The sequence below is a fragment of the Hemiscyllium ocellatum genome, chromosome 7 (genome assembly GCF_020745735.1).
Source record: "Hemiscyllium ocellatum isolate sHemOce1 chromosome 7, sHemOce1.pat.X.cur, whole genome shotgun sequence".
Classification (NCBI taxonomy): Eukaryota; Metazoa; Chordata; class Chondrichthyes; order Orectolobiformes; family Hemiscylliidae; genus Hemiscyllium; species Hemiscyllium ocellatum.
In genome coordinates, this window is record NC_083407.1 from 8,420,100 (window position 1) to 8,444,154 (window position 24,055).

At 46.5% G+C, this 24,055-nt stretch overlaps 1 protein-coding gene across 7 annotated transcripts in view; it reads right to left on the reverse strand.

Annotated features, from left to right (window-relative positions):
• The window catches only part of dnajb2 (DnaJ heat shock protein family (Hsp40) member B2), a 143,419-nt gene that overhangs the window by 581 nt on the left and 118,783 nt on the right, over window positions 1–24,055 (reverse strand). For 3 of the 7 annotated variants that reach the window (XM_060827799.1, XM_060827800.1, XM_060827793.1), the window contains exons 7-11: window positions 22,046–22,151; window positions 18,781–18,851; window positions 8,477–8,689; window positions 1,974–2,030; window positions 681–1,771 (exon numbers count right to left, since the gene is read on the reverse strand). In XM_060827799.1, coding sequence (XP_060683782.1) covers window positions 1,999–2,030; window positions 8,477–8,689; window positions 18,781–18,851; window positions 22,046–22,151 — 422 coding nt within the window. In that variant the 3' untranslated portion in view covers window positions 681–1,771; window positions 1,974–1,998. Of the gene's footprint in view, window positions 1–680; window positions 1,772–1,973; window positions 2,031–8,476; window positions 8,690–18,780; window positions 18,852–22,045; window positions 22,152–24,055 lie in introns of those variants that run through there. The other 4 variants (XM_060827798.1, XM_060827797.1, XM_060827795.1 and 1 more) reach the window with 4 other exon arrangements.

Below are 24,055 nucleotides of genomic sequence, written 5' to 3' on the forward strand. Positions count from 1 at the left end.
AACCCCACTGTGGCTTTGAACACGTTGACGGAATCTCCCCTTAACCTCCTCCATTCCAAGGAAAACATTCCCAATTTCTGCAATTTTTCCATATTACTGAAAGCACCTCGTCCCCCCGGTAACCCTTTGGTCTGAACACTGAAAACCCCATTATAACAAACACAGGCCAACAGGCAGGGAAACAACAGCTGGGCAACTCTCCTAACCACTTCCTCTTAAACTACCATCTCTCAGGCCCAAATAATAACTTGCTCACCCAGAAACCTAACCAGGTGATCATTTGGCATACAGGAATCACACCAGGGAAGGGTGCTGTATGTGTATCTTTCATTGAGGGAAGTTCACTCCATGTACTCCGTGTATATGCGGTTGCGACTCTGCCTGACAGCTAATTTACAAAGGACGGGTCTCCAAGCTGCTATAATGTCTGCCTCATAATTATAACGTGCTTTACTGCTTTAAATAAATTAGCTCGCAGTCTGTTAATTCCCTGATGAGTGACTGATGATTCCTCCATTAACAGCCGTCAGAAAGCACACTCACATCAACACTAGCATAAGCCTATCCCTCTTACAACCTTCCATCAGTGTGGTCAACAGTAATATTCTCCTTGCACCAGGAAACCTCCTGGTGGTGTTCCCCAGCTATTCCCCCCCACCCCATCCCAAACCAACACCTCCCACCCATTCCTTGGTTTAGAGGTAAGGAGAAGTGGGGTTGAACTATTAGTATAGACTGAAAATTCAACCACCTGATTGGATGGCTATCTCACCTGGCCATGTACCGAGTACTTTAAAGGTGGCAGAATGGGTAAAGGAGCCACGCTCTTTCAACAGCATTGAAGAGGGACAGGACTCAGTTGCAGATTGTTTGTACTAGGCCAAACCTATGACATAACCAAAGGATGAAGCTTAAAGCAGAAAGTGGAAGTGCTTTGCGCTATTGGCTTAGACATCAAGACCAAGCTAACTCTAAATGGTTCAGTAAAGGGAGCACTCCTCCACACTTGCAAATGCAAGCTCCCTATCGCTGTAACCTTCTACAACCATCTGAGATCCCTGCACTGCTCTAACTCTGAGCATTCCTGATAATTAATTGCTCTGCTGTTGATGGCTCTGTCTCAGTTGCCTGACCACCCACATCCCCTCTCCAGCTTAGATCCTAAACTCAGTCCTTCCTGCCTCTCGATCTCTCACCTGTTTTATGACCACTCCTTAAGACCAATCCGTTTAACCAAACTCTTGGGCATCGGACCCAACATCCCCTGCAATGGCTCAGTGTTATGGTTTGGTAAGGCTCCTGCGAAGCAACTTGGAACACTTTTCTTTATTACTTTAAAGGCACTTTCAGAAAGCAGGTCGCTGCTTCAACACGCATATCCTGGAAGATGGGAGTCCCAATATTTGCAATGAATGATTTTATACATCAGGCCATATTTTAAAAAGCAATTGAGGAGAAGGTTGGACATGATCCCTGACAATGGGCAAAGGAAATCCATTTCTCCCCTTCTTCAAAGCAGCAGAGTCAAAAATTCAAAACAGAACACTTTGCTAAATTAACCTAAAATACATGGTGTATTCTCTTTAAGATTCTACACCATTTCCACATACGCCAATTAACTTTTTGACACATTCAAAGTGAAAGTGCTTCCATATGAAATGTAGACGCAAACAACATATTAATAAACGCATTACAATGTTTGATCACACAACCATCAGTCGCACACGATCCCAAAATGTCGCGTTTGTGTCGCTTTCCACACTTTCCACTCCTAAGAATAGGAAGCGAAGATTGCAGTGGGAAACCAGAATGACAAAATAAAATCGATCAAATCAAAAAGAAAAAGAAAACAAAAAGAGACATGATTACAGACAAGCTGCAGCAGTGCACTGGAGAAATGAATCATTTGACTGGTACAGCTAACAAGGCGAGATGAAGTGACGGTTGATTTTAAAAAAGATGTTATGCGTTACCTGTTAGAAAAGAACAGCAGCCTAGTCAGCCTGTATATGCCTGGAAGTCTGCGTCTGCTAAAGAAAGAGGAAAAATACAGCGAGAAAGCAAGAGCAGCGATGGTTCGAAAGTGCAACGCTCAAACGACAAGTAATTTTTTAAAAATCTGTCGCTATGTTTTAAAGTTTCAGTTGGTGCAATAGTGTGGGTTAATATCACAACAACAAAAGGAAACTCATGATTTGATCTAAACCACAAGGTCCTGCATAAGGACAACAGGAATAGGCAATTCAGTTCCCCAAGCCTGTCTAAACATTCAATATGAATATGGCTGATCTGTGGCTTAACGTATTGATGAATGGGTTGCAACATTCAGATCAAGATCAGTGTGGTGCTGGAAAAGCACAGCAGGTCAGGCAGCATCCGAGGAGTAGGAGAATCGACGTTTCAGGCAAAAGCCCATCAGGAGTAATGATTCCTGATGACCGGCTCCTGCCCGAAACGTCAATTTCCCTGCTCCTCGGATACTGCCTGACCTGCTGTGCTTTTCCAGCACCACACTGATCTTGACTCTAATCTCCAGCATCTGCAGTACCCACTTTCACCTACAACATTTAGGTGCAGAGTCAACCACAGTTAAGAACTTCCCCTTTCATTTACATCAGTAACAAGGGTCAAATTGACCCCACAGAATATGATTGAAAATGTGTTGCTGGTTAAAGCACAGCAGGTCAGGCAGCATCCAAGGAATAGGAAATTCGACGCTTCGGGCATAAGCCCTTCATCAGGAATGAGGAGAGGGTGCCAGGCAGGCTAAGATAAAAGGTAGGGAGGAGGGACTTGGGGGAGGGGCGATGGAGATGTGATAGGTGGAAGGAGGTCAAGGTGAGGGTGATAGGCTGGAGTGGGGTGGGGGCGGAGAGGTCAGGAAGAAGATTGCAGGTTAGGAAGGCGGTGCTGAGTTGAGGGAACCGACTGAGACAAGGTGGGGGGAGGGGAAATGAGGAAACTGGAGCCTGGTTGGGTCCAAATTTTGTTGGTTGGAATGTGTATGACACTGGCTGAGGACTAAAGACCATTCTCATTGTCCAATCAGTGCCTGGCCTTGGAGGGAGTACACGAAAGTTTACAAGAATAATACCTGGACTTCAGCTCCTTAAATTATGAAGCAAATAAAACAGATCAGACCTGTTTTCTCTAGGAATTAGAAGGTTAAGGGGTGATCTGATCAATGTCTTCAAGGTATCAACAGGAAACGACAAGGTAGATAAAAAGAAACTATTTCCACTGGTTGGGAATTCTAGAACTAGGAGCATATTCTGAGCACGAGGATCAGAGCTTTCAGGAGAGATGTTGGAAAACACTTCCAGACAAAAAGGGTGGGAGAGCTTTGGAACTCTCTTCCACAAACAACAATGGATCCTGGATCAGTTGTTAATTTTAAATCTGTAATAGATCATTTCTTTTGTTAAGCAATGGTATTAAGAGATATGGAGAAAGTGAGGACTGCAGATGCTGGAGATCAGAGCTGAAAATGCGTTGCTGGAAAAGCGCAGCAGGTCAGGCAGCATCTAAGGAGCAGGAGAATCGACGTTTCGGACATGAGCCCTTCTTCAGGAATCCCATATTAAGGGATATGGACCAAAGAAGGTACAAAGAGTGAGGTCACAGATCAGGCATGATCTCACTGAACAGCAGAACAGGCTCGAAGGGCTGAATGGCCTACTTCTGTTCCTATGTTCGCCTTAACTCAACTCACCTGTCAATTCACCAACAACAATTTCTATTAAGGTTGCGCCTTTAACGTAATTAATTGACCAAGATGCTCGAGAGGAGTGTTAAAAAGCCAACATTTGACACTGAGCCATGGAAAAGCTATGAAGTTAGCTGACCAAGAGCTTGAACAAAGACCTGGGTTTTGAAGGACTGTCCTAAAAAAGTGGGGAGAGACACAGAATGTTGGGAGCAAATTCCAGAATCAAGGGAGCCAGGTCACTACAGACTCAGCCACCAATGATGGAGTGATTGAGCTTGGAATGTGCAAGGATCTGGAGTCAGAGGCATGCAGAGATCTCAGTAAGTTGCAGGGTAGGAAGGGGCAATAGAAATAGGGAGGAGCAAGGCCATGGACAGTTTTGGCATTGCTCAACCAGGGACCAATGTAGATCAGTGAGACTTCATCCAAGTAGTTTTAGATAACCTGAAATGTACACAAGGCAGAAGGTAGGAGTGAAATTTTATACAAAAATTAAAAAAAAGGGGTGCTAGAGAAACCCAGCTAATCTGTGGAGACAGAAACAGAGTTAATGTTTTGAGTCCAATATGATTCCTCCTGAGAACTTCAGTCAGCAGACCTGCAAACTTGGGGGAAATTTTCCTCATCCATTATCACTGGGTCCACATGTATTCAATCTCAACTTTCAAATACCAATCACCCTTAGCTTCCACAGCCCTCAAGAAAGAGGACACCGGGCTTCCAATGTCAAATACTCCCAGGATAGGGTCAACATGTGGCTAGATACAGAGTCAAGCTCCCTCTACACTGGCTCTATCAAACGCTCTTAAGACAGGGACAGCATGGGGTTAGATACAGAATAAAGCTCCCTCTACACTGGCCCTATCAAACACTCCCAGGACAGGTACAGCACGGGATTAGATACAGAGTAAAGCTCCCTCTACACTGGCCCTATCAAACGCTCTTAAGACAAGGACAGCACAGGGTTAGATACAGAATAAAGCTCCCTCTACACTGGTCCTATCAAAAGCTCTTAAGACAGGGACAGCACAGGGTTAGATACAGAGTAAAGCTCCCTCTACACTGGCCCTATCAAAAGCTCTTAAGACAGGGACAGCACAGGGTTAGATACAGAGTAAAGCTCCCTCTACACTGGCCCTATCAAACACTCCCAGGACAGGTACAGCACAGGATTAGATACAGAGTAAAGCTCCCTCTACACTGGCCCTATCAAACGCTCTTAAGACAGGGACAGCACGGGGTTAGATACAGAATAAAGCTTCCTCTACACTGGCCCTATCAAATGCTCTTAAGACAGGGACAGCACAGGGTTAGATACAGAGTAAAGCTCCCTCTACACTGGCCCTATCAAATGCTCTTAAGACAGGGACAGCATGGTTTTTCTTTTTTATTCAATCATGTGGTGAGGGCATTGTTGGCTGGGCAGCTAAGAGTCAACCACATCACTGTGGGTCTGGACTAACATGTAGGCCAGGCCAGGTAAGGATGGTAGTTTCTCTCCTGAAAGGACATTAGTGAACCAGATGGGTTTTTTTCCAAAAATCAGCAAGGCATCATTCCAGATTATTTTTTATTAAATTCAAATTCTACCATCTGTAATGGCATTATTCCACCCCAAGTCTCTGGAATGTTAACTGGGTCTCAGGATTAACAGTTCAGTGAGAATACAACCAGATCATCACCTCCTCTAGATACAGAGTAAAGCTCTAACTACACTAGCCACAGCTTTGCTTCTGATGACTAACCCTACTGTGGCAAACTTCCTGTGATCCATCTGAATATGGTGCCTAATTGGAGCAGATGTAACCTGTGATGTCAACTCAAAAGAAATCAGTATCAGACCATCGAAACCCAATTCATAGAAGACCACAACAACTAGAAGAGAAGCACGTTTGACCTTAATCCAATGCACCCCTCAGGAAATGGATAGGACTTGGTGTGATTTACAATCTCGGACAGTCTTACCCTGTGAACAACCATTATTCTCAGGTATTCAACTCAAAGCCCTTGGAAGTTAAACCACTACCAACTGGTTCAGGACACCTCTCAAAACAGCCCACAGCATCAACCATACATCACAAAAAAACATCACTCTCCACCACCTCTGCCCACTGAGCATCACAGCACAAGTGGGAACAGGGATATAATAATAAAAATGGAGAGTGCTGGAGAAACTCACTGGGGGGGGGGAGGGGGAGGGTAAAGAAGCAGGAGGGAAAGGGTGAGAGAGAGAGGGAAAGGGCGAGGGGGTAGGAGAGGGCGACGGAGTTAGGAGAGGGCGAGGGGGTAGGAAAGGGCGAGGGGGTAGGAGAGGGCGAGGGGTAGGAGAGGGCGAGGGGTAGGAGAGGGCGACAGGGGTAGGAGAGGATGAGGGGTAGGAGAGGGCGAGGGGGTAGGAAAGGGCGAGGGGGTAGGAGAGGGTGAGGTGGTAGGAGAGAGCGAGGGAGTAGGAGAGAGCGAGGGAGTAGGAGAGAGCGAGGGAGTAGGAGAGGGCGACGGAGGTAGGAGAGGGCGACGGGGTAGGAGAGGGCGAGGGGGTAGGAGAGGGCGAGGTGGTAGGAGAGAGCGAGGGAGTAGGAGAGGGCAACGGAGGTAGGAGAGGGCGAGGGGGTAGGAGAGGGCGAGGGGTAGGAGAGGGCGAGGGGGTAGGAGAGGGCGACGGAGGTAGGAGAGGGCGACGGGGTAGGAGAGGGCGAGGGGTAGGAGAGGGCGAGGGGGTAGGAGAGGGCGAGGTGGTAGGAGAGAGCGAGGGAGTAGGAGAGGGCGAGGGGGTAGGAGAGGGCGACGGAGGTAGGAGAGGGCGAGGGGTAGGAGAGGGCGAGGGGGTAGGAGAGGGCGAGGGGTAAGAGAGGGTGAGGGGGTAGGAGAGGGCGAGGGGTAGGAGAGGGCGAGGTGGTAGGAGAGGGCGACGGAGGTAGGAGAGGGCGAGGGGGTAGGAGAGGGCGAGGGGTAGGAGAGGGCGAGGGGGTAAGAGAGGGCGAGGGGGTAGGAGAGAGCGAGGGAGTAGGAGAGGGCGAGGGGGTAGGAGAGGGCGACGGAGGTAGGAGAGGGCGAGGGGTAGGAGAGAGCGAGGGAGTAGGAGAGGGCAACGGAGGTAGGAGAGGATGAGGGAGTAGGAGAGGGCGAGGGGATAGGAGAGGGCGAGGGGTAAGAGAGGGTGAGGGGGTAGGAGAGGGCGAGGTGTAGGAGAGGGCGAGGTGGTAGGAGAGGGCGACGGAGGTAGGAGAGGGCGAGGGGGTAGGAGAGGGCGAGGGGTAGGAGAGGGCGAGGGGGTAAGAGAGGGCGAGGGGGTAAGAGAGGGCGAGGGGGTAGGAGAGAGCGAGGGGGTAAGAGAGGGCGAGGGGGTAGGAGAGGGCGACGGAGGTAGGAGAGGGTGAGGGGATAGGAGAGAGCGAGGGAGTAGGAGAGGGCGAGGGAGTAGGAGAGGGCGAGGGGGTAGGAGAGGGCGACGGAGGTAGGAGAGGGTGAGGGGGTAGGAGAGGGCGAGGGGGTAAGAGAGGGCGAGGGGGTAGGAGAGGGCGACGGAGGTAGGAGAGGGTGAGGGGGTAGGAGAGAGCGAGGGGGTAGGAGAGGGCGAGGGAGTAGGAGAGGGCGAGGGAGTAGGAGAGGGCGAGGGGGTAGGAGAGGGCGACTGGGATAGGAGAGGGTGAGGGGTAGGAGAGGGCGAGGGAGTAGGAGAGGGTGAGGGGTAGGAGAGGGCGAGGGGTAGGAGAGGGCGAGGCAGAAGGAGTTTTCATGCTTGAATTCCATACGACCCCTTCAGGACTGAAGCGGGTTGCGTGGTCTGGAAAGTGGTTGTTTTTATCCTATTGACAAAGGAGGAGCTCTCTGTCTCCCTTACCCCCTTTATAACAGAATAAACACCATTATTTTCCAGCAGCCCTTCTGTGCATATTGGACTCGAAGCATTGACTGTTTCTCTCTCCACAGAGGCTGCCAGACCTGCCGAGTTTCGCCAACACTTTCTGGTTTTCTTTCAGGCTTCCAGCATCCACAGTTCTTTGTTTTATAGTTCCCTGAACCTGTTGCCCAACAATTTGACTGCTCCATTGCCTGAGCTCAACGGGTGCTAAAACTCCCCACCGTGCCCTGTCTTGTCAAGACTACTCTTGGCCATTCCTCAGCGACCTGGCCCCATAGCTCTGAAAATCCCCTTCGCAAAGCTTCCTATCCCTTGCCATCTTTAACCCTCACAACCTGCCATTTAAAGAGATGTTTTGCACATTCCCCCGACTCTCCTCTCTAACATTGCCCTGTGTGGACTCAGCCTCAAAGTTTAGTTTAATTACACAGCTGTGAAGTGACTTGGGGGCGGTGTTAAAGAATGTAAATCCAAATTGTTGTTGAGAACAATCAGACCCGACTAAATTAAAGTCGCAATGAGCTGACAATCTTGTTTATATATGGCATTAATTTGTCTTTGAATTTCTCATTGTTGTGCCATCTCCTACAACAATGAGTTAGTAAATTGTGAGGGGGGTGGGGGAAGGGGTCGATATCAAGTAGCAATCAGCACCAACAGCCTCATTCAGGACAGGAGACATTTCCAGTCCCTCTTTGTCTTCTTTGGCTGCTTCTGCTGCAACCCCTTGGCTACACTCAGTGTCTCTGGCTGGTGCCCACTGGTGCTCGCAGCCTGCCCTCTGCTGCCAGCTGACCGGGGACTCCCTCGAGTCGGGTGGGCTGCCGCACGCCCAGCTACCCTTCCCCCATCCGCCGGTGCTCCCCGTGACGTGCCGCGCCTCTTGCCCCTCCCGCCACGCCCACCTGATCCACGCCCTCGGGCCTCCATCTCTGACAAGCTGTAGGCCATGGCCAACTGCAAGTCCTCGTCCGCCTCAGAGTCCTCGTCATCGTCGAGGTAGTACGGCCGCGAGGTACCGGGTACCTGACCGTGAGCCGCTCGCAAGGTGTGCTGCTGTTGGCCCTGCTGCTCCCTCCGACTCAGCTCAATGGCGAGGGCTACCTGGTCTTCCTCACCTGGACAGGACGAACCAAACAGTGAATAAGCACAGGCTGAGACACCAGCCAGCACCTTGCCTAGTTATGTGTTCGCTTCCGAGCGTAGACGGTAACTGTGTGACCCTGGATTAAACAGAATTGATAGGCTGCAGATACAGACCATTTGGCCCATCGTGACAGTGACTGCTCTCCAAACATGCACTACCACTTAGCACCATTCCCCTTCCCTGCACACTATAAAGAATCACTTAACACCCTTTTGGATGCTTCGGTTGAATGTGCCTCCGCTACACTTTCAGGCAGCACAATCCAGATCCATGAGGAAAAGCTTTCTCTCACCTCCCATTTACTTCAATTGCTAAGCTCTTTAAATCTGTGCCCTCTAGTTTTTACTCATTGAATCATCATTGTATCCCTACAGTGTGGAAACAGACTATTCAGCCCGACAAGTCCACACCGACCCTCTGAAGAGTAACCCACCCCATTACTCTACATTTACCCCTGACCTACGCAACCCTGAACATTATGGGCAATTTAGTACAGCCAATTCTTCAGTTTCTCCCCGGCGACTGTATCCGGGTATCTTAACAGTTTTGAAAACATCGATCAGATCTTTGCTTTCCTCTCCCATAAATGAGCACATAAAATAGAAGCAGAATTAGACCTCTTCGCCCCTCAGGCCTGTTCTGCCATTCAAGAAGATCATGATGGGTCTACTTGTATCATAGTCCCTGATAACTGTCAAGTCCATTGCTTTAACAAGAACCATTCACTTCTGTTTTGAAAATATTAAATAACTCCAATTCCACCATCTTCTGAGGCAGAGAACTCGAGCATCACGCAACACTCAGAGAAAAGTTGCTTATTTCTGTCCTGAAAAGGTCATCCCTAATTTTAAAAGTGTCCTCTCATTCTGGACGTTTTCATGTGAGGAATTTATTGCTGAACTTTTATTGCATGGCTCTCCATGGCATTGCATTCCAGATCATAGCAATCACTGATTATAAAGGAATTATCTTAGCTCTAATGCTTTGACCATTGGACACTCAACATCACTTAGAGATGGGCAATAATGCCGACCCAGCTAGCAATGGCCATATTTCACAAATTAATTCAAAAAAAACATGTTGGAGGAGTGGACAGACAGGTGGCAGATGAAGTTCAAGGCAGAGAAGTTTGTGGTGGTGCATTTTGAGAGAAAGCATCTTGCCAAGACCAATATGGACCTTATAGACTTCAAGTCACTGCACAACACTCTAAACCCCAGGGAAACAAACCCACTCATAGCTATCTTCATAGTACAACCCATTCATTCCAGGTACTAGTCTGGTAAACCTGCTCTGAACAGCCTCTGATGCATTCAGATGAGATCAAAATGGCACAAAGTTTCTTAGACTGTGTCTCCATGCATCACCTGACGCTTCTCAGCATTGAACTTCATAACTGTCCACTCCCCAACTCACCAAGGTCCAATGGTAAAAGAATTAGAGTGAACATAAATTCTTTACAATCTGCTATGATCTGGAATGTAAGGCCAGAGGGGACGATGGAAATAGATTCAATAATAGCTTTCCATGAGGGGGCAACTTCTCCACACAGACAGTGGTACATAAATGAAATGGCTGTCAGAGAAAGTGGTTGAGGCAGGTACAATAGAAAAACATTTAGATAGGTATATGGTTTAAAGGGATATGAACCAAATGCAGGCAATTGGAACAAGCTGAGTACACAGATGGTCAACATGGACCAAAAGAGAACAAAGAACAAAGAAAATTTACAGCCCAGGAACAGACCCCTTAGCCCTCCAAGCCTGAGCCGATCCAAATGTACTGTCCAGCTTGGGCCGAAGGTCTGTTTCATGCTGTATTACTCTATGACTAAGTGAAACAGTTCTAACTAACTTCTTTAATCTAGCTTCATAAATGAAGATTCCCATCTCTGGAATCACTCTTGTAAACCATTTCTGCAATCTTTCCAATACCTTCACATCTTTCCTAAAGTGTGGTACCCAGATCAATACTCCAACTGAGCTGTAAATGATGTTTTATACAAGTTCAGCAAAACTCCCTTGCTCTCGCATTCTACATCCTAGACACTGCATGCTTTATTAACAACCAGCTTCACTTACCCTGCCACCTTTATGCCTAAATGTATCTAGATCTTTCTGCTCCTGCACACCCTTTAGAGTAAAGCCCTTTGATTTATACTGTTTCACCATATTCTTTCTACCAAAATGCATCATCTCTCACTTCTCTGCGTTGAACTTCATCGGCCACCTGTCTGTCCACTCCACCAACATGTTTCTTGGATTTATTAATGGAATATGAACCTTGCCAGCTGGGTCTGCAAAATTACCCATCCCTAACTAACTGTGAGAAGGTGGTCCAATGATAAAAGTGTTAGATCAATGATAAATCCTTTATATAACCAGTGATTGCTATCATAGAACATAGAAAAATACAGCGCAGTACAGGCCCTTCGGCCCTCGATGTTGCGCCGACCAAAGCTACCTAACCTACACTAGCCCAATAACCTCCATATGCCTATCCAATGCCCGCTTAAATGACCATAAAGAGGGAGAGTCCACCACTGCTACTGGCAGGGCATTCCATGAACTCACAACCCACTGAGTAAAGAATCTACCCCTAACATCTGTCCTATACCTATCACCCCTTAATTTAAAGCTGTGTCCCCTAGTAACAGCTGACTCCATACGTGGAAAAAGGTTCTCACTGTCAACCCTATCTAAACCCCTAATCATCTTGTACACCTCTATCAAATCTCCCCTAAACCTTCTTTTCCCCAATGAAAACAGCCCCAAGTGCCTCAGCCTTTCCTCATACGATCTTCCTACCATACCAGGCAACATCCTGGTAAACCTCCTCTGCACTCGTTCCAGTACCTCCACATCCTTCCTATAGTATGGCGACCAAAACTGCACACAATACTCCAGATGAGGCCGCACCAGAGTCTTATACAACTGCAACATGACCTCAGGACTCCGGAACTCAATTCCTCTACCAATAAAGCCCAGTACACCATATGCCTTCTTCACAGCACTATTTATCTGGGTGGCAACTTTCAGAGATCTGTGTACATGGACACCAAGATCCCTCTGCTCATCCACACTACCATCTGGAATGTAATGCCACTGAGAACCATTGATGCAAGTTCAACAATAAATTCATAGTTAATTGTCGATATCTGAGATGGAGTTTTCTGGGTTATGGGAAAAAAGCAGGGAGAGCTTGGGGACAATATCAGGTAGCTCTTTCAAACTGCCAGCACAGGTGTGGTGGGTCAAAAGGCCTCCTCCTGATTTGTAACATTCTATGATTCATTCTCATCTGTTTGCCAGCTTACTAAAAAAAATGATTTGGAGATGCCGATGTTGAACTAGGGTCTACAAAGTTAAAAATCACACAACACCAGGTTATAGTCCTACAGGTTTAATTGGAAGCACAATCACCTGATGAAGTGGCGTTCCGAAAGCTAGTGCTTCCAATTAAACCTGTTGCTATAACCTGGTGTTGTGTGATTTCTAATCAAAGAAATGATGCACTTCTCCCATTGGTTGACAATGTACCCACTTTATTTTGGCCAGAGCATAGACCTTGACTCCCAACTTCCAACCCAATGTCTCACTTCAGTCATCTGTCTTGAGACTGCCATCTTGTGTTCCTTTGGTGGTGTTGAGGACAGGGAGGGCGCAGGGAAGAATTCTGTGCTCCAAGCAATAACTGCACTGAAATGGCCCAACTCATTCCCTGCAAAAATGTGTGTTGAGTAAAAAGAGTAGGATGCTGTCATTTTGGCTTGAATTTGAACACTGGTCCTAAAAATGATGTTTATACACGTGAATCTGTAATTGGTATTAATACAGTGCCTTTAACATAATTAAAATGTGCCAATAAGATTCAGCAAATGTAGCAAGCATCATTGGAAATTTGAGCAGGCCATTCAGCCCATCAAGTGTGCTCTGCCTTCAACCAGACCATGGTTGACCTTAAAGCCATTCGCCCACGCTATTCTTTATTCCTTGATATCCAGAAACTTATTGATCTCTGTCCTGAACATTCCCAATTGATAAAGCCTTCAAAGCTCCCTGGGGTAGAAACTTCTGAAGATTCACCACCCCTAAGTTAATAAATTGCTCTCAACTCAGTCCAGGATGGCTTGCCCTTTATTCTGACAGTATATGCCCTGGTTCTAGACTTTCCCCACCCTCCCCCTTATCCCAGCAAAGCATGTTCTTTGTATCTGTCTTGTTGAAGCCAGTAAGAATTTTGTTTGCTTGAATGAGATGACGCCTTATTCTTCTGGATTATAGAGAACACAGGCCCACTCTTCACAATCTCTCCTCATAGGACCATCACACCATCCCAGGGATCAGTATGGGGTTAACCTTTACTCCATGAAAAGTACATCCTTCCATTAACAAGGAGGTCAAGACTGTCCATAACACTCCAGGGACAATTTCATCAAAGGTTCTTGTAAGTCTGTAAGAACTAGGAGCAGAATTAGGCCATTCGGCCCATCAAGTCTGCTCCAACATTCAATCATGGCTGATACGCTCCTCACTCCCATTTTCCTGCCTTTTCCCCATAACCCTTCAACCCATCACCAATTAAAAATCTCTAACTCCTCCTTAAATTTACTCACTGTCCCAGCATCCACCGGAGTTTGGGGTAGAGAATTCCACCGGTTCACAACCCTTTGGGAGAAGTAGTTTCTCCTCAACTCTGTTTTAAGTTTGCTATCCCTTATCCTAAGACTATGACCTCTCACCCTAAATGTCCCATAAGAGGCAGCATCCACTCCACGTCTATTTTATCCACAACTTTTATCATCTTGAATACCTCAATTTGATCTCCCCTCACTCTTTGAAATTCCAGGGAGTATTGACCTAAACTGTTCAATCTCTCTTCATACTATAAACCCCTCATCTCTGGGATCAATCTAGTGAACCTTTTCTGAACTGCCTCCAATGCCACTACATCTTTCCTCAAATAAGGGGACCAAAACCATGCAAAATACTTCATGTGCGATCTCACCAATGCCTTGTATTGTTGCAACAATACTTCCTAACCTTGATATTCTATTCCTTTAGGTATAAAAGCTAACACTCCAGTCACTTTCTCTAGTATCTGCCATATCTGCATGCTAGCTTTCTGTGACTTATGAGCAAGGACACCCAGATCCCTCTGCACCAGTTTCTCCCCATTTAGGTCACCTTCCCATTTTTCCAACCAAAATGCACCAGCTCACATTTATCCATATTCTGTACAATTGCAGCAAGATTTCTTAACTCCTATACTTGAATCCTCTTGCAATGAAGACCTTGGGATCCCATAGTTACATCTGGAATAGCATTGCTCTATAATCTCCATGATGATGATGAAGAGAGATTTGATCTCATTGAAACATACAAAATTCTGAGAAGACTTAACAAGGTGGATGTTGACAGGCTGTTTCATTGGAGAGTCAAGTTCTAAAGGCTAAAATCTAAGGATAAGGAGTCAGCTTTTTAGAACCAATATGAGGAGGATTTTTTCTTGCATCTTTAGAATTGTTCACCCCAGAGAGCTGTGGATGCTCAGTCTTGAATATGCTGGATGCATGACAAATGAAATAAAGGGATCAGGTGGGAAAGTGAAGTCAATGTAGAATTTTAGTTATGACTGAAGTAATGATGGATGAGGCTAGAGAGACTGAATGGCCCAGTTCTGTTCCTATTCCTTGTGTTCTTTTACACACTAGACAACGTTTAACACCAAATCACAAAGTTAGGACAGGTGGTCAGGGCTTTTGCCCGAAATGTCTACTCTCCTGCTCCTCGGATGCTGCCTGACCTGCTGTGCTTTTCCAGCATCACTCTAGACGCTGATCTCCAGCATCTGATTAGATTACTTAGATTTGATTAGATTACGTACAGTGTGGAAACAGGCCCTTCGGCCCAACAAGTCCACACCGACCTGCCGAAGCGCAACACACCCATTCCCCTACATTTACCCCTTATCTAACACTACAGGCAATTTAGCGTGGTCAATTCACATGACCTGCACATCTTTGGACTGTGGGAGGAAACTGGACCACCCGGAGGAAACCTACGCAGACACAGGGAGAATGTGCAACCTCTACATGGACAGTCGCCCAAGGCTGGAATCGAACCCGGGTCCCTGGCGCTGTGAGGCAGCAGTGCTAACCACTGAGCCACCATGCCACCCCCTAGATGATAGCTGTGGCACAGCCATCAATGGTGGTACCAGGAGATCTGGGATGCAAGAGGGATGAATATCTGCAACATTCAGGTGGAGGGCTCACAAGTTAAGAGGAAGCCCCCTCTTAATGGGTGTCTGTTTATGAAGTGTGCGAGAAAGCATCACCATGCACTCACTGTCTGCCTTCATCGGGGTCCCTTGTTGGGCTTATCTTTCAGACAGTCAGAGAAACCATCACTGCAGAGCTGGGTTTTGTAACACTTATTTGGAACATAGTACAACCTCACTGAAGAAGGTCATTGTCTTTTTTCTTTATTCATGGCATGTAAGTGTCAATGACTAGGCCAGCAAGTGTACATCATTTTGAAATTACCCATCCCTAATTACCCAAAGGGCAGTTAAGAATCAACCACATTGCTGTGGGTCTGGAGTCACATGTAGGCCAGACCAGGTAAGGATGGCAGTTTCCTTTCCTAAAAGACATTTGTGAACCAGATGGATTTTTCTGACAATCAGCAGTGGAGTTATGGTCATCATTAGACTCTTAATTCCAGGTTTTCTTTTTAATTGAATTCAAAATTTCACCATCTGTCATGGCAGGATTCAAACCTAGCTCCCAAGAACATTATCTGGGTTTCCGGATTAACAGTCCTGCGATAATACCACCAAGCCATCACCTTCTGGACACATGCTTTAGAAACCTGTACTTCATTCACCTCTCACTCCCATAGTGTACCCCGGTCTCTGCATATCAACCAGACCAGGATATACCGAGTGATGTCAATGGAGGAATCAACAATGATGTCCACTGGCATAATTCTAGAGTTATGATTATATTTTCTCTGCAGATTTTCTCTTTGCAGGGCTCTCCACACAATGCTACCAGGTTCCAGATGTGAAGAAAGATATTATTGTATGGCGTGGACTAGATTGGGTATCGCCTCTTATATTGCTTCCTGACTCAAAGTGTAGGTCAGTTGAATATTTTATCTGGCGCTGTTTCTTTATTTTTTTGTGGCAGTTTGGTACAACTTTCTAGGCCACTTCAAAATGAGGTTAAGGGTCAGCCGTCTCACTATGGAACTAGAGTTATATATAGGTACATACCAGGACATAACAGCAGGTTTCATTCATTAATATCAATTAGTGAACAAGTTAGGATTTATTTGAGTGTGCTGGAGGCTCTGATCATCAGATGAAATGTTATACTGAGATCCTGCTGGACCTCCCAAATGAACATTTAAAAATCCTGCAGTATTATTTAAAAGAGAGGAGTTTTGACTGGAGTCATACATGGCACAAAGCAAGATGGTTGTGGTTATTGGAGACCAATAATCTCATCTCTGGGACAATGCTGCAGGATTGTCTTCAGGGTACTGTCTAAGGCCCAACTACATTCAGCTGCTTCATCAATGGCCTTCCCTCCATCATAAGGTGAGGGAAGGATGTTCGCCGATGATTACACATTCCTTGGGTACTGATGCAGTTTGCAGCAAGACCTGAGCAATTCTTAGCCTCGGGCTGATAATTTCTGCCACTTGGTGATAGCAATCAAACCATCACTCTTTGGTATCCAACAACGTTTTTATTGAATCCAGCACCAAATATATCCTGAGAAAACCACTGATGAATCTGTGGAATTCCCTGCCCAGCGAAACAGGTGAGGCTACCTTGTTGAATATTTTTAAGAGAAAAATCGATAGACATTTTAAACTGTAAAGGAATTAAGGGTTATGGTGAGCGGGTGGGTAAATGAAGCAGAGACCACAAAAAGATCAGCCATGATCTTAGTGAATGGTGGTGCAGACCAAATGGCCTACTTCTGCTCATGGTTCTTATGTTGTTATAAACTTTAAGTGCACAAGCCACATAAATACTGTGGACGCACAAGCAAGTCAAAGGCTGGAAATTCTGCTGAATGTAACTTGCCTCATCACCACCCAAACTCTGTCCACATTCTACAATGTACAAGTTAGGATCCATTTGCGTGGATGAGTGCACCTCCAATAACATTCAAAAAGCTGAGCACCATCCAAGACAAAGCAGCTTGCTTGATCAGCGCCCTGACCACCACACGTACACAGTGGCAGTAGTGTGTAACACCTAAACGTTGCACTGGAGGAACTCATTCAAGTGACAGTAGCTTTCAGATCTGCCACCTCAACAACCCAGAAGGGCAAGATCTGTAAATGCATGATTATGCCACTATTTGCAAATTCCCTTCCAAGCCACGCACTGTCCTGACTGGCAACTACATGGTATTGTCAGCATCAAATCCCTAAAACCATCCGAGTATGTACAACATCACGTGGACTGCAGGTTTTTAACAATTCTTTAACAGAATTCTGGCCTTGCTGGATAGGTCATTATTTATTGTCCAGCCCTAATTACGTTTAATAGTGGCGAACTGCCTTCTCGAACCACAGGAGTTCACCTGCTGTAGGTAGCTCCACAACGCTGTGATGGAGGGAGTTCCGAGGTTTTGACCCACTGACACAGAGAACAATGGTACATTGCCAAGTCAGGATGATGACAGCTTGGAAGGGAACTTGCAGGAGCTGGTGTCCTTCCTTCTAATGGGAGAGGCTGCAGGTTTGGAAGGTGCTGTCTGAGAATCTTTGGTGAATTCCTGCAGTGCATCTTGTAGATGGTACACCCTGCTGCTACTGAGCGTCGGTGGAGGGGGGAGGGGATGTTTGTGGATGTGGTGCCAATCAAGGGCTGCTTTGTTCTGGATGATGTCAAGCTTCATGTGTGTTGTTGGGGTTGCCCCCATCCAGGTAAGTGGGGAATATTCCATCACACTCCTGACTTGTATCTTGTAGATGGTGAACAGGCTTTGGGAAGTCAGTAAGTTACTAATTGCAGGATTCCTAGCCTCTGACCTGCTTTCGTAGCTGCTGTGTTTATATGGTAAGTCCAGCTGAGTTACTGATCAATAGCAACCCCTGGAATGTTGGTAGTGGGGCAATTATTCAGTGATGGTAACACCACTGGACATCAAGGGATGTTGGTCAGGTTCTCTCTCGATGGAACAGTCATTGCCTGGCATTAGTGTGATGTGAATGTCACTTGCCACTTTTCAGACCGTGTCTCAATGCTGTTCTGGTTTTGCTGCATTTGAACATGGACTACTTCGGTATCTGAGGAGTCTCAGAATGGTGCTGAACATTGTGCAAACATCGATGAACATCCTCACATTTGACCTTACGTTGGAGGGAGGGTCAAAGGCAACAGCTCACCATCATTTTCTCAACAGCAATGAATTGCCAGAGACACCCATATCCCATGAGTAAATCAAAACAAAAAGAGTGGAAGGAGCAATATGATTCAGATAGCACCTCTGAACCCAGGTTGAATGAAAGTGCACTTTTGTCCCAGTATCATTTTCTGTTTCTATGAGCAAAACTCTCTGGTCACGTGACTCCTTCCCGACACTTGATTGGTCGCCATGGTCTGGTTCTGCAGGCCTGAAGCCGGGTGCCCTGCTTGACCCCTCGGCCACCGCCCAGGTTTAGCCCACTCTGGGTGACTGTGTGATCAGCAGCCACCTCCTCTGACCAGCTTGACCCACCAAGTTTAATCAAAATGGAGCCATACAGTACCAAAGCTATCTGTTTCTATCGAGAATAAACAAGACCGGGCCATGAATGGGATGGGCAAGGGAAGATCTTCTTTATTTCTACAATATATTTATTCTGGATTCTTCCAAGTAGTGGTGATTGCCTCTAGTCAAAGTTTCTAATCGCTGATGTGTTTTAACATTCCTGTCTTGCTGCCATTTGCTTCCTACTGCTCTCTTCTCTAGTAGCTCCCCAGGACACCCTGCTGCTGCCGTCGATTCACTGTGTATGGCCTAGTTTCTCTTGGCCCTTCTATTTCGCTTACCGTTTACTCGCACTGACTTCAGCTGCCCGTCTTCCTCAATTTCCACCCTCTCTTCACCATTCTCCACAATCCTAGGGGGGAGAAATAGACAGGTTATAATTTGAAAAGAGTGAGAAAATGAAAGGAAAGCATTCTCTGAGCTAGTGATTGGTGGAGGGGTAAAAAACTCTTCAGCCACGTTCTCAAACAGACTCGTTACCTATCACATCTCCATCGCCCCTCCCCCAAGTCCCTCCTCCCTACCTTTTATCTTAACCTGCCTGCCACCCTCTCCTCATTCCTGATGAAGGGCTTATGCCCGAAACGTCGAATTTCCTATTCCTTGGATGCTGCCTGACCAGCTGTGCTTTAACCAGCAACACATTTTCATTGGTGGAGGGGGGCTAGATACAGAGTAAAAGCTCCCTATACACTGTCCCCCATCAAATACTCCCAGGGACAGGGACAGCACGAGGTTAGATACAGAGTAAAGCTCCCTCTACACTGTCCACATCAAACACATTCTTGGACAGGGACAGCACAGGGTTAGATACAGAGTAAAGCTTCCTGTATACTGTCCCCATCAAACACTTCCAGGGACAGGGACAGCACGGGGTTAGATACAGAGTAAAGCTCTGTCTACACAGTTCCCCTGAAACATTCCCAGGACATGGGCAACACGGGGTTAGATACAAAGTAAAAGTCCCTCTACACTGCTCCCATTAAATACTCCCAGATCATGGGAAGCACGGGGTTAGATACAGAGTAAAGCTCCCTCTACTCTCTTAAACTAAAAGACTGGTCACTCTGTGAGAGGAATAGCAAAGATCTTTTCCCCAAGTGGGGGAGTTTAACACTTTAAGGTGAGAGGGGAAAAATTTAAAAAGAACATGGGGGCAACTGTTTGTTTTTAAAACACAGAGTGGTGTGTGTGTGGAATGAACTGCTGGAGAAAGTGGTGGATACAGGTACAATTACAGCATTTAAAAATACATTGTATAAGTACATGAACAGGAAAGGTTTGGAGGGATATGGGTCAAACGCAGGGAGGTGGGACATGGTCAGAGTGGACCATTCGGACTGAAGGGTCAGTTTGACTCTATGACTATCAGCTACAAACAAAGACACTGAATGGCATCAAAAGGAAGGGCGTGCCAAACGTTTTGCCACTGAGGAAAACTGGCTCTTTGCAATTTCTGAGCGTTATTGTCACCTTTTGATACTTTATTGTTGTACTGACTCTCATCACAAAACACAATTTCCCAGCAGTACGGGCTGAACGGTCACCTCCTTTGTGCCATAAATAACTACAACCATGCAGTAATTGAGAATGTGAGCTGGGATTAGACTGACATAGCACAGATCCTGTTTTCATCTTACCGATGACATGTCACTGCGATGAGCCTGCTCTGCTGTTCAATGAACTCACAACGATCTGCAGCCTAACTCTATACACACAGTGGCTCAGTGGTTAGCACTGTTACCTCTCAGGGACCTGGGTTCGATTCCAGCCTTGGGTGAGTGTCTGTGTGGAGTTTGCATGTTCTCCCCAGGTCAGTTTCCTCCAGGTGCTCCGGTTTCCTCTCATAGTGCAAAGATGTGCAGGTTAGGTGGATTGGCCATGCTAAATTGCCCTACTGTCCAAGGATGTGATTGTAAGATGGGTTAGCTGTGGGAAATGTAGAGTAACAGGGATAGTGGGATGGATGGGATGTTCTTTAGAAGTGCGGTGACATTTGATGGGCTGAATGGCCTACTTCCACACTGCAGGGAATCTATGACATTTTCCTTAATATCTTTCCTTAACAGCAATTTGTCTATCTCCAATTTAAAATGAACAAATGATCAAGCATCAGCTACTGGTTTTGGAAGAGGGTTTCAAATATCCACCACCCTTTGTGTGTGGAAGTGCTTCCTAACATCTCTCCTGAAGGGGCTGGCCCTCATTCTCAGACTATGCTCCTAGTTCTAGAATCTCCAACCAGTGGAAATAGTTTCTCTTCATCTCCACTGTCCCTTCTTGTTAATATCTCGAAGACTTCAATCAGATCACTTCCTAATCTTCTAGTTTCTAGAAGAGGTGATAGGTACAGTTCTTGTAGCCAAAGGAATTGAGGATATGGAGGGGGAGCATGGGACTAGGGGATTGAGCTCAACAATCAGCCGCGACCTAACTGAATGGTGGACTAGGCCCGAGGGGCCGAATGGTCTGCTCCTGCTCTGAGCTTCTATGTTTCTACATTTGAACAGGCCTAACACGTATAATCTCTCTTCATAACCTAACCCCTGAAGTCCAGGGATCATTCCGATAAATCTACGTTGTACTCCCTCCAAGAACAATCTATCCTTCCTAAGGTGTGGTGCCCAGATCTGTTCACAAAGCTCCAAGTGGGGTCTAACCAGGGTTTTGTACAATTTCAGCATCACCTCTGCAGCCTTACACTTCAGTCCTTGAGATATGAAGACCAGCATTCCATTAGCTTTCTTGACTATTTTCTGCATCTGTTCATGACATTTTAAAGATTATGCACCTGATCTCTCAACATTTATGAGCAACCACTCTACTTAGAGTCACAGAATCCCTACAGTGTGAAAGAGGCTCATTCAGCCCATCGGTTCCATGCCAACCCTCCAAAGATCCAGACCCAGACTACTACCCTTTCTGTGTACCCCTGCATTTCCCATGCCTAACCCACCTAGCCTGTACATCCCTTGACACTATGGGGCAATTTAGCATGGCCGATCCACTCTTACTTGCACATCTTTGGACTGTGGGAGGGACAGGAGCACCCGGAGGAAATGCACATACATACAGGGAGAATGTCTTTGCAGAGTTTACAAGTCACCCTAAACTGGAATCGAAGCCAGGTCCCTGGCGCTGAGGCAGCTGTGGTGACCACTGAGCCACCGTTCTACCATCGAGAACGTAGCTCCATCCCCACCCTCCTATTTATCTCTCAGCCCCCTTCCTGATGAAGGCCTTATGCCTGAAACGTCGATTCTTCTGTTCCTCGGATGCTGCCTGACTGGCTGTGCTTTTTGAGCGCCACACTTTTCGACTCCACCTAGAAAGTAACCTGATCTATCCTATTTCAGTCCAAAATGCATAACATCACACTTGCTTACATTGAACTCCATATGCCTCATAAGCAACACATCCCTGTACCCCTCACCCATAATACAGCTCCACTCAGGTCCCTATCAGAGCCACTGGTTAACAAATCTTCAGCTAAGATGGCCAACTTGCCATCATTGTGACAATCTGTATTCGTTTCTAGTTACTCACTTCCTGGTGGTGACACGTTTTCCATTAACGAGTTTCGTTGAAGTTGACACAGATCGGAAACTCCCCAGTCCAGTTCCACCCACATTTGCAGAAAATGATGTAAAGTCTGCAAGCAAGGAAAGTGTATACATTAGAGGTCACATCAGAAATGGAGGTCAAACAACAAACAGATAAAAATTTGAAGGACAGCTCTACAATTAAGTTATGTTCAGAATATAGAACTTAAGAGCAGGAGGGAACCATATGCCATTTGGCCCTACTACAACATTCAGTAGTTCAAGCCCAATGTGGTCTCAACCGTGTTTTTCTGTCTGATCCCCATAACCTTCGACTCCTCTGTCTATCACAAATCTATCTAACTCAGCTTTGAGTCAACTCAATGTCACAATATCCACCACTTCCTCGAACAGGGAATCTGACAGACTGATGATACTCGGAAGAAAAAAAAATTCTCCTCATCTCAATCTTAAAATTGTAGATTGATCAGGTATTTTGCATCAGTCTTCATTACAGAGGATAGAGAATACAAGGAACAGAATCAGTGATAAGTCAGAAAATGGAAAGGAGAGGAACACAGAAAAATTACAGTCACTGGGAAACTGAACAAATTGTTGGAGCTGTGAGCTAATAGACGTTTTTTTAAGATTAGCTTCCCTACAGTGTGGAAACAAGCCCTTCAGCCCAACCAGTCCACACCAACCCTCCGAAGAGTAACCCACCCAGACCCATTCCTCCCTGACTAATCCACCTAACACCACGGGCAATTTAGAACATAGAACATAGAAAAATACAGCGCAGTACAGGCCCTTCCGCCCTCGATGTTGCGCCGACCGAAGCCTACCTAACCTACACTAGCCCAATAACCTCCATATGCCTATCCAATGCCCGCTTGAATGACCATAAAGAGGGAGAGTCCACCACTGCTACTGGCAGGGCATTCCAAGAACTCACAACCTACTGAGTAAAGAATCTACCCTTAACATCTGTCCTATACCAACCCCCCCTTAATTTAAAGCTGTGTCCCCTAGTAACAGCTGACTCCATACGCGGAAAAAGGTTCTCACTGTCAACCCTATCAAAACCCCTAATCATCTTGTACACCTCTATCAAATCTCCCCTAAACCTTCTTTTCTCCAATGAGAACAGCCCCAAGTGCCTCAGCCTTTCCTCATACAATCTTCCTACCATGCCAGGCAACATCCTGGTAAACCTCCTCTGCACCCGTTCCAGTGCATCCACATCCTTCCTATAGTATGGCGACCAAAACTGCACACAATACCCCAGATGAGGCCGCACCAGAGTCTTATACAACTGCAACATGACCTCAGGACTCCAAAACTCAATTCCTCTGCCAATAAAGCCCAGTACACCATATGCCTTCTTCACAGCACTATTTACCTGGGTGGCAACTTTCAGAGATCTGTGTACATGGACACCAAGATCCCTCTGTTCATCCACACTACCAAGTAGCCTACCATTAGCCCAGTAATCCATCTTCTTGTTACTCCTACCAAAGTGAATGACTTCACACTTAGCTACATTGAACTCCATTTGCCACCTTTCTGCCCAGCTCCGCAACTTATCTATATCCCGCTGTAACCTGCCACATCCTTCTTCGCTGTCCACCACTCCACTGACTTTCATATCACATTTAGCGTGGCCAATTCACCCTAACTGCACATCTTTGGACTGTGGGAGAAACCCACGCAGACACGGGGAGAATGTGCAAACTCTACACAGACAGGCGGGAATTGAACCCAGGTCCCTGGTGCTGTGAGGCAGCAATGCTAACCACTGAGCCACCATGCCTTGGAAAGGGTGGACGCTAAGAAATTGTTTCCGTTAGGCGAGGAGACTAGGACCCGTGGGCACAGCCTTAGAATTAGAGAGGGTAAATTCAGAACAGAAATGCGGAGACATTTCTTCAGCCAGAGAGTGGTGGGCCTGTGGAATTCTTTGCCACGGAGTGCAGTGGAGGCCGGGACGCTAAATGGCTTCAAGACCGAGATT